The sequence below is a fragment of the Austrofundulus limnaeus genome, unplaced genomic scaffold (assembly GCF_001266775.1).
Source record: "Austrofundulus limnaeus strain Quisiro unplaced genomic scaffold, Austrofundulus_limnaeus-1.0 Scaffold73, whole genome shotgun sequence".
NCBI lineage: Eukaryota > Metazoa > Chordata > Actinopteri > Cyprinodontiformes > Rivulidae > Austrofundulus > Austrofundulus limnaeus.
This window is the reverse complement of record NW_013952475.1, coordinates 1,547,374-1,557,852: the sequence shown is the minus strand read 5'-3', so window position 1 is coordinate 1,557,852 and position 10,479 is coordinate 1,547,374. Positions and strand designations below refer to the sequence as shown.

At 38.2% G+C, this 10,479-nt stretch overlaps 1 protein-coding gene and 1 long non-coding RNA gene across 2 annotated transcripts in view; both read right to left on the bottom strand.

Moving 5' to 3' along the window:
• The window catches only part of il12rb1 (interleukin 12 receptor subunit beta 1), a 7,254-nt gene extending 2,158 nt beyond the window's left edge, over positions 1-5,096 (bottom strand). Inside the window, exons 1-8 of the mRNA XM_014010748.1 lie at positions 5,091-5,096; positions 2,782-3,010; positions 2,540-2,683; positions 2,340-2,438; positions 863-1,027; positions 613-768; positions 444-513; positions 123-198 (exon numbers count right to left, since the gene is read on the bottom strand). Of these exons, the coding sequence (XP_013866202.1) occupies positions 123-198; positions 444-513; positions 613-768; positions 863-1,027; positions 2,340-2,438; positions 2,540-2,683; positions 2,782-3,010; positions 5,091-5,096 (945 nt within the window). The remainder of the gene's footprint in view (positions 1-122; positions 199-443; positions 514-612; positions 769-862; positions 1,028-2,339; positions 2,439-2,539; positions 2,684-2,781; positions 3,011-5,090) is intronic.
• Positions 5,097-8,079: 2,983 nt separating this feature from the next.
• On the bottom strand, positions 8,080-9,473 carry LOC106519193 (uncharacterized). Its single transcript, XR_001310413.1, has 3 exons — positions 9,365-9,473; positions 8,501-8,667; positions 8,080-8,308 (listed from the first exon to the last, which is right to left on the bottom strand). It is a non-coding gene; the product is annotated as an uncharacterized LOC106519193 (long non-coding RNA).
• Positions 9,474-10,479: the final 1,006 nt, after the last annotated feature.

Here is a 10,479-nt window from a genome sequence, read left to right as displayed (position 1 = left end):
ATATATGCTGTATATATATTCTAAGAGATTGTGTCATTTCTGCTCCTCACAGTGTCTGGATTTAAAAGTACTGTTAGATTAAGATTTATGGWGAAATAAACTATTTTTAAAAAGTTTCTTACCTCGCTCTCTGGCTGACGGGGGGTAAAATCCGGTATCACAGGCATTGGCACAGGAGGATAGATCTTACTTTTGATTCTAAATGTCAGAAAACAGCAGAAGTTGTTCACATCAAAGCAACATGTGCAAACTGAGCTGAATCACTGCAGTGCAAATTAGCACATAAATGCAATTAATGACTCAGCAGAAAAGAAAAGGGAAACCATTTGTATCGTGTTTGTGTTTTTACAGTTTCTGCATGCCTTTATTTAGAAGACGTGTCCAAAACAGTCAAGAGAGAAAAATCTTATTTTAAGTATAAAACATAAAAAAGTTCTACTTACTTCTTCAAGACAACTGTGCAAAATATTGTGAATAAGAAGAACGCAAAAAGCAATCCAAAGCTCAGCCACACTAAGACAAAAAGTGACAAAATAAGTGAAAAAAAAAAGGAAAATTTACATGAATTTAAAATGGCATTTAGACAAAACAACAGATTCTTTAATTTCATACCATTTAAGGGTTTCTCTGGTAATGTGGTGATGGTTTGTGTGGCAAAAAGCCCTTCTCCTGCTTGGGTCACTCCAGCCAGACTGAAGCTGTATTTTGTTTCTGGCATCAGATCTTTCAGGTGGTGTCTCGTTGCCGATGGAGATATGTTGAAGCACTCTGATCAAACGAGACGAAGACAAATGAAACCAGCTCATGTCTGTGTGTTGAACTTTCTGCATTTTAACAAGAGAACACAAGAGAAAACTCACACCTTTTGTGCCTTTTTCCCCATCCTGTGGATTAACTTTCACGCTGCACAGGGTGTAGTGTGTGAGGAAGCCTCGCTGGTGCTCGGGTGAAATCCCTTTCCAGGACAGGGAAGCAGAGTTGTGCATTTCAGGAACAACAATGAAGTCCTTTGGTTCTTTGTTTGGCACTGAAGCAGAAAATGTAACATTCATTTTCATGTTTTATATGCCCTAATTAGAAATTGATGAGTCTTCAGTATCCATGATGAAAACATTCTATGTCATCACAAGAAACATACTTTAAATTACGGTAGACAAACAGGCAGTAAAATACATTTGGTACACTGTATAACTGTGCATTTTACCAGAGGTGTATAAAGTGGTTTAAAAAACTAAATAAAAGTAGAACTACCTAAATAGAGTACATGTCTCTAAAGATGTTAGCTACTCCTTACTTCTTTTGGCTGGGTTTGTGTCTGTTTTGTTCCACCGACACACTGAAAACACTGCAGCCCTGGTGGCACGCAGCTTTAAACGGGCTGTGAGGAGAATAATAATAATAATACTAAAAATGTTTGTTGCATTTTTTATACACTGGGTATAGTATACTAAATATGTTTCAACACTATTGCAGGTCTTGTTTAGATCCTGATTAGTCCTGATTTTAACAAGGACTCATCTTAAAGTAGAYATTTCATGCTTTTAAATCCTTCCTTTTCACATTTACACCATTCAATTGGGGTCTTTATAAAGTGGAACTGCAAATGCTTTGGTTTGAAATCCTCCTTCATTTAACTTTACCAGCCCATCTTTCACTACTTTCCTGTTGTGTGTCTCAAAGCAGCTGGATTTGATACTATTCCTTTCCTTTTTCATTCCTTCATGCCCCGCCCCCCTCCAGCTTCCAGACCGGTCCACTCCAGTTTGAGAGAAGGGGTTACAATTTCTAGTGCTGCAGAAACATTTTATTTACAATTAAATTGAAAGATGTTAACAACAGAAGACTTGCCCATACTTGTCAACTTGTATGGATTGTCCGCAAATTATAAGGATTTTACGTCATTTTGCAGGTATACGGACGTATGGGCAATCTCACGGGTTTTTTCAAAACCTCATTTTCAAATTTATCTAACATGTCAGAGCCTGTAGGATAATTTAACAAACAATAAATAACATCAAACAGCCATCTTCTAACCTGTTCTGCCTCTAGAAATAAGTTCACTTTTTCCGCTCTCCTTTCCACCTGCTTCGAGCTACTTCTACTTTTGTTGGATCAGTACTTTGACTCGAGTAATGAAACTGAGTACTTTGGCCAACTCTGCTCAGTTTTAATGTTTACGTCCCATAAATGTGAAAGGTCTGTGACAGCAGAGCCCTCTGACATGGACATGAACAATAAGGCTAATAACAGCCTGTGTTGCCTGCAGGTTTGAGGTGAAAAAGTGAACACAGTCCTGATGGAAGTGACTGAACCCTGGGCAGCTGGCTGAAGTTACTCACCACCTTCTTTCTTATAATAGAGGCACATTTGAACCGTCTGTGGTTTTCCATTAACACATCTGTGTTCAAAGTAAAGGTAACGTGTGAAATCCTTCATGTCTGCAACAAAAACAGAAAGTTTTTGACAGCTTGACACTTTGTGGTCATTTTGATGTCAGAACTTCCCATCTTTTCATTACAGTGTGTAAAACACAACTTACTGTCTATACTTTCTTTTTCTTTTATTTGTTTCCTTGTTGTTATTGTCACCAAACTCTCTGGCTTTAGATCTACGTCTTGAAGCTCGTAAAACTCAAGGCAAGTTCCCGTCTTTAGTATTTCACCCAGCAACGTTTTGTCACACACTGAGAAGAAGAAAAAAACTTTTTTTTTWWAAATCCTTTGTGGTTTGCTTAAGGAAATAAACATGATCTGACACATAAAACAGAGCTCAGAGACCTACTTTTTAAATCTGCTGCAGATGCAGATGGCACTTGTATGATCGCCCGAGGTGACTCCCCCGCTGAGTTTCTGGCAGCGACAGTGATGTTGACGGGTGAGTAGGACACGTTAACCGTGTAACCGTCTGTGCTGGTTTTATGGCTCTTCTTCTTACACGGACATTTACGAGACCAAAGTGTGTCGTTCACAGTGTGGTGCACAYCTCTGACCGTTGCTGCATGTGGTGTCACCTAAAGACCAGAAGGCAGTTTAAGCTATTTATTATTCATGTACAACAGAACCAAAAAAAGAAACATTTCTGGGGTGGTCCGCGGGGTACATCTGGTCCGTAGGTGACYTCCGTCCGGTCCGCCAACACACACCGACACAAAACATCTTCCTATATAAGTTTTACTTAATTTTAAATAAAAACAGATTTAAAATCAATGGTAAATTTTAATTTATGATCCAATGCAACAACATAAATACATTTACAAGGTAAAAGATAATAATACCCAACCGGCCCAACGGCCCCTGAGCTGTTGGGTTTGAGCAACTGTGGCCCCCTGAGCGGAAAAGGGCTGGTATCGAGAATACAACCCTAATGTCAATAAAGTTGGCATGCAAATAAATAAGAATGTAGGGAATTGTTATCTTAAACCCATATATTATTCACAATGGAACATAGTAAACATTTTAAAACTTGTACCGTATTATAGAAAATTAAGCAATTGTGGTTTTAACAACAACACGCCTCTATTGGGACAGGATCATTTTTCCCTCCCTGTGAAGAATCTCATATTTGTGGTCCTTCATCCCTGGCCTCCAGGGCCACTTTTCTATCTGTTGTAGATGTTGTCTGTTTCAACACACGATGAGTCAAAGTGGCAGCATGGGTGTTAAAAGTTGTAGTTTGGGGCCTCCTCCTCTGTGCCAGGTTGGTTCTTTGATCTTGTCATAGCTAAAGCCTCACAGCTTCATAGCTAAAACACAATACTAGCACAGTGAGTCCTGCTCCAAATTTGCAAAGACCAAATCACATCAGGGCACATGGGCTCCACATCATGGATGTGTTACTATACTGCCATCAAGTTCCACCCCTGCACCCTGACAACGCCACCTCGACGACAAGGGTGTAACCTTATGTCTACCACTGGGAGGGGTTACGCTGTTTGCCTATTCATTACCTCTGCCAACGGCAAGGTAATGTTTTCGGTCGCTTATGTCTGTCTGTCGATCTGTCTGTCTGTTGTTGTGTCTGTGGACAACATTACTCAAAAACTTGTGGACGGATTGTCATAACATTTACAACACATGTGGATACTGGCACAAGTAACACACCTTTAAATTTTGGTGATGTTCTGGATCACGATGCGGATACAGGATTTTTTTTAATCCTATCAGATCAGCGAAGCTGTGATGCTTTCACATGGCTTCTGTAAAAAACTGTGACAACTTTCAGTGTTTGGACTTCAAACTTAATAAAAGTAATGTTAAAACCAGATGTAATGATGAATAATTCTTGCCATAATGTGCGCATTTTTACGCATATGGTGCACATTTAAAGAACGTTTTGTGACCACGAAGTGCGTGACTGCACCATGAAACCCATTTTTCCCATTTCCTCAAACACACCACATTGTCGCTCGGCTTGTACACAGATCGATGAAGATTGAGGAAGAGGAGTGACGCGGTGGACTTCAGACTCGGAGGTTGTTTGTTCATTTTTATTATTATTTAAATGAGGCCAGATCAAGTCGAGAGCTATTTGTGCGCCCCTCKATGCACCTCTCGYCAAACTTTGGGGAAAAAGAATGCACAGAGCGTGGTTGTGACCGCTGTGTGTGGTCCTCACAATGATAGGAAGACGCATGTGTGTCTGTCTGATTAGATGCGCGATGAAAACTCTGCTTTTTTGAAACACGTAGCACCGATGTGAAAGCTTTCAACAATAACGTCGGGTGACGAGTCTGACTTTTTCCCTTTTTTTCCCACATTAGTCTCCACCGGGAAGAAATCCCGTGCATACTGCCTGCTTAAATGTTCACTACGTCAGAACTTATTCGGCAATGTGTTTCCATCTCTGCTTTTGTGCATTAACTCTTACAGGATGGGGGAAATTGGACTTGGCGGAGGTTTGCACTCTCYGAGTGCTTCTAGTTTATTTATTGATTCATTTACCTTTGTAAAATGATACAGAATATTTTGGGTTTAAAATACAGTACATTGTAATGCTTTTACTGTGATTAACTTAACTTTCCTGCCTTTTTTGTATTTACTTTTTCTGTTCCACGTTAGTTCAACAATTAGGACAAAGCTCACTTTTTTCACCTCCATTTTTTTTCCAAGAGTAACAAATATTTCATATTTCTAGGATGTATTATATGGCATGCCAAAATTCTCAGTTTTTGGTGCATTATAATTTGGTTAGGAAAAAATACAACTCATGATTCAATAAATACAGCCATAATGTGTCAAGAGCAGACTAAACCCTACATGTTATTTTCAGCAATTATGCATAAACGTTCATATTTGATATTAAATTTCAAAATCAGGTCAAAGTTACATGAAGACAACAAGAAAGCTGCAGCTTAAGTTCTGTTGTGTTAGAACAAGTTATGTAATTTTATTGTGTGTATATGTGTGTGTGTGTGTGGGTGGGGGGTTATTGACTGGATCAAATTATTGTGGGGGGGTCATAATTCCCCTAAACCCCCACAAATTACACCAATGTTCTCCAATGATTAACCACCACAACCTCATTACAAATGTTATGTGCACATTCAAAACGGTGATTGTTTATTTTCCTCCCTAAAACACTACAAAAACCATCCGTCTGGCCTTTATTTTATTTTATTTTTTATGGTAAAGGGGGCTAAAGATCATGTTGTGAAAACTGCCACTCTTCAGAAAACCTCAGAACGTTCCTTTGTTTATTTGTGAATGTTACATGGAATTAATTATTTGTAAATTTGTTAGTACTTCTGAAAAGTCTTAACTCTCACTGAAGGTGTGAAAGTTTTTTTTCTTTGTTTACTTACCTTCCAAGTTAGCGTCACCTGCCGAGTGCCATTAATAAGTTTTGTTTTAATGGTGACTTCAGGTTTATTAAGTTCTGTAATAAAAACACAAAATTAATTTTAGTCTCTTTTTGCTAAATACAGTTTTTTAAATAACAAAAACAAATCGGTAAAGCTTCATTTGTTTAAAGTTTACTGTCCTCAGACATACATTTTTACTCATTTTAAAAATAGAATTTTACAATCTATGAGGCTGAAGAAAAAAACATTACATTTTTGAGATTTAAAAAGAAGTAGCATATATTCAGTGTTCAAATTAATCCTGACCCTAACATACAAGTTTCAGAGACGCGTCTCTTTCTGGGTATAAATTTATCACAAATATCTGCTTTTTGTGTGTTTGAGAAACATAAAAATCAGGAAAAACTGTTTTAAAGGGGCGGTATTATTTTCCAGGCACGTGCTTCAACCCTAWACCACAAACAAGTAATAATGTTACCTTCAGTTGTTATGAATGTAGATAAACTTTGTTTAAAAAAAACACAGAGGAGTCCTTGGGAAACTAGCAAGTTAGTAAAAATGAATAAACTGGGTAGACAAAACATTACTTTGTTATGGGCAGTTTAGGAGAGGAACAGGAAAAATGTTTAGTTTTATCGTTTTCAGGGGAATTTAAGTTTGGACAGACAGTTTTCTTTAAGGGACCATTTTAGTCTTTGGAAGGAGAGGTTGCCAAAGGTCAAAGGTCAATCACAGGGGATGTTACTCTACATGAAAAAGCTGTGGATATCAAAAATAAATTTGACTTAGTCTATCTGAATGCCTCGAAATTATCCTATGTCTCTTTAAGAACCTCCTACCATTTCCAACACTCCCAATTCAGCATACTTTTAAAAAAATGCTTTAGGGGAGGGGTGCTCCTTGTGGGAGGAGCTCGGCTGCAGAATGAGCTGCTGGGAGGAGCTTTGTACCAGCAACTGTTTAGACAGCTCCACATGGCTACCACAAGTGATTCAAGGATTTCTCAAGTATGCATGAATGAGTCAAAGCAACACTCTGGGTGTGTTTTTGATGAGGGGATGACATAACATGAAATAAATCCCAAAAAAGTAGATCTTGCATAATACCACCTCTTTAAATACAAACATGATGATGGGGTGTCTTTAGGTTGTAACACATTCCCACTCTGGACTTGTCACATATTGATGCTTGCTCCAGGTTCCCTCTGCATCTGGTTTTGACGTGTCGGGTAACCCCCTCACATCAGTTATTGACACACAGGGCTTTTTCGGGTTTGCGCCACATAGGGTCTTTGAGTTGGGGTCCGTGGTTAATATTAGGGATCAGGATTACTAGTTAATTTTAGGCAGCAAGGTCAGGGATAGGATGTATGTGGCTAATAGAAGTTAAATTTAGGGTTTGCGACACTTAGTTGTCATGCATTTTTCTACACTTTTAAAAAATATGACAACAGGTTCCTCATCAATAACTGACGCGAGGGGGCTACCCGACGTGTCATACCTAGAAGCAGAGGGAGCCTGGATCAAGCGTCAGTATGTGACGAGTTGGGTTTGCTTTAGGAGACATGAGTTTACCTGCAGGAACAATAATAACTGGAGACCAGCTGCTCCAWAGTGGGTTTTTGACCTTTGTAGACTGCTGTCTGATCTGTACCCRGTACGCCGACTGCTTCTGAAGATTTTCAACAATGATCTTATCTGTTCAAATGAAAAAAAAATTACAAACACCGTTTTCTCAAATGCAGGGTTGCCACCATTGCCCCATGTAGTTTTGCTAAATTTACCGTGCTGTGTATCAGATTTAATAATATAAACTTAGTAAAAAAACTTAAGGAAATTAGTGTTTAGTAGGTTATTTCTTTGTTGTAACAATGTTTCTTGGCAATAAATCATATACCATTGGAAAGCCTGTTAATTTTTCTTTTAAATGGTGCCACATTTGTAAGGAACATGCATTTGTGGGATGAGCATTAGAGCTGGGCACATGAAAAATTTGCCAAATCTTTTCTGCCAAACAACTTATTTTGCTGTTGTTGTTGACTCTTGTYTCGAGCATCTGGTACCTCCAGGTGCTGCCAATCAGATGCCCAGCACAAGATTTATTAAAAAGAAGCATTTTTACAACAAAGAAATCATCYACCAAACAAAATTTTCTTATATTTTGTGCTATATGAGAGTAACCGGGGTCAGGTGTGAAAAAAAAAATCTGATTTGTTTGTTTTAACAGAAACGTTAAACATAATAAAAATAAGTACTCACATGTCGAAGGATCACCTGAGGTATTTATTAATCTCTGTAAGAACAATGCAAGAATGATGTAAAAAAAATACAGATTTGGATTTAATGATAAATCAACAATAACTCACTTTTTCACATGATTCCATGAGGCGTCCATATTGTTGAAAGCAAACTTCTGCTAAAGCCGGATGTTTCTCTGCAGCCGGCCAGCTTAAGCTGAGGTTGTTTCCTGACCAGGACATCAAAATATTCTGTGGTGCATCATATTTGACTGTTAAGAAAAATGTTTTCAGTAAGTCATTTGTACTGTCAGGAAAAAAAATGAAATAATAATGCATTTTACTTTGCAAACTAAAGCAGAACAACAAAATAGAGGTAAAATACCCAAAGTCATCAAACGAACTTGACTTAAGTAATGCTAGAAGCTAAAAAAGATGTGCCTCCATATWAGAGTCATCAGTACCTGCGTGCTCCAGAACACCGGACCTCCTGGGTGACATGCAGCTCGAGTTTCCAGTGCGAGCTTCCACCCAGACCTCAGTAGTATATTTGACAGTCAGTCTTTCCTCAATGATCTCCGTCCGGTTCTCCTTTAGGTTCATAAATACTTCCTTACTGTCGTAAATGTCACTACAGAGAAAAACTTATATTGATAAATTTGGCAGGAAAAAAAACTAACTTAATGGCCTTCATTCTTTACAAACTCATGCAAAAACTCTGTTTCGGATGTGTATAATTGTTACTATGGAGTAAAACTTTTTACTGTAATTTTCATCGATTTTTCGTAGTTCGGTAAACAACGCTGCACATTTCAACATTTTTGATCTGGTTTCTGCTCAAACAAACAGCATAACAAAAATTCTTGCAGTACGCCTTGAAGTAAAATAAACTTGGAACTCTGCTTGTAACACTTGTGGCCTCAAAATATTTAAATTAAACTATTTTATCAAATTTTCTGGCATAGTTCATCATTTCATATGGTCACACTTGTTCTTAGTTTCTTCTGACTGAATATGAAATGTGTTCAACATATCAACAACAAACAGGTCTCGCTTGAATTCTTGGTTCCCCTTCAAAGCCGTGCACTTGATGTGATGTTTAAAGTCACCCCACCGTGCACGCTGACTACCAAGATGGCAAAGTTTTGCAATAGTTTGGCTTCACTGCCGTGCAGCAGGAGGAAGTGGTGATCTGCCACCCATCTCCACAGACCATAGAGAACTGTTACAAGTTTGTTTGGATGCTGTGTACTTGGTTGTTGTACAATGTATATTTACAAAGAAAAAAAAACCCTGAAACCTCAATGAACTGAGAAGACTTTTTGCACCTGCATCTCTGATCAGTACACTGAAAATAAAGGTCAAATGTCACGTCGCTCCTGCGGTCGAAGCTCCATTCGCAACTGTAAACAGACTCTTCCTCATTCCGTCTGAAGCACTGAGGACTGGAAGGAGCCTCACATGATGACCCTGAGAAGAAAGCAGATTCTACATTTGTTTCATTTATTACTTTTTTTTTTTTACTACAAACTACAGTAAACAGAACACTGGACTGACTAAAACTTGGACTGCTTGATGAGATGTTATTCTTGTTTTAACTATGGAAACARGGTTTTGATGATCAGCAGACTTATATTTAAATGGGAGAGTTGAACTAATTTAAAGGTTTATCAAATTCATGAGAGCAACACATTTCATAAAAGATTACAGGAGCTTTGCACAAATAGGCGGTGCTTTGTACAAGCAAGCATTGAGGCAGCTCCAATTAACTACCACAGGAGATTCAAGGATTTCTCAAACATGTACCAATGAGTCAAAGCAACACTCTGGGTATGCGTTTGATGAGGGATTGACATTATGACATGATATAAAGCTCAAGATGTTGAGNCGCCCAAGCTTTAGCCCACAGACTGAGACAAAGAAGAAAACTGCCCTGCAGTCAGGCAAAATTGGAAATTCTATTTGGAAATCACAGATCTGTACTAAACAAAAAAGGGAAAATCCAGCCTCTATGATGGTATGGGGCTGCATCAGAGCGTACAGGTTTCAGAGCAAAACATGCTCTCACGCAAATGATGTTTTTTGCAGGGAAGGCCTTGCTTATTTCAGCAAGACAATGCTAAACCAATGACCACTTCAGTTTCAGTTCAGAAAATATTTGATGCATCATGAAACAAATTATCCTGCAAATAAAACTCGGGAGTATTGAACAGATGACATTCCTTCCAAAAAACGTCAGCAGACGATCTCCTAAGATCCTTGTGTGTTTACAGGCTGTTGTTAAAGAAAAGAGTGGAAGCGTCACAGTAAATATGGATCTGAAACATTTTGGACTGATGCTGCCATTAAATCTAAAATGACCTTATTTAAATATTTAAATATACATATTAAATGTTAGATTTTCTATTACTTTTCGACTGTGAAGAATATATATTATTTGCAT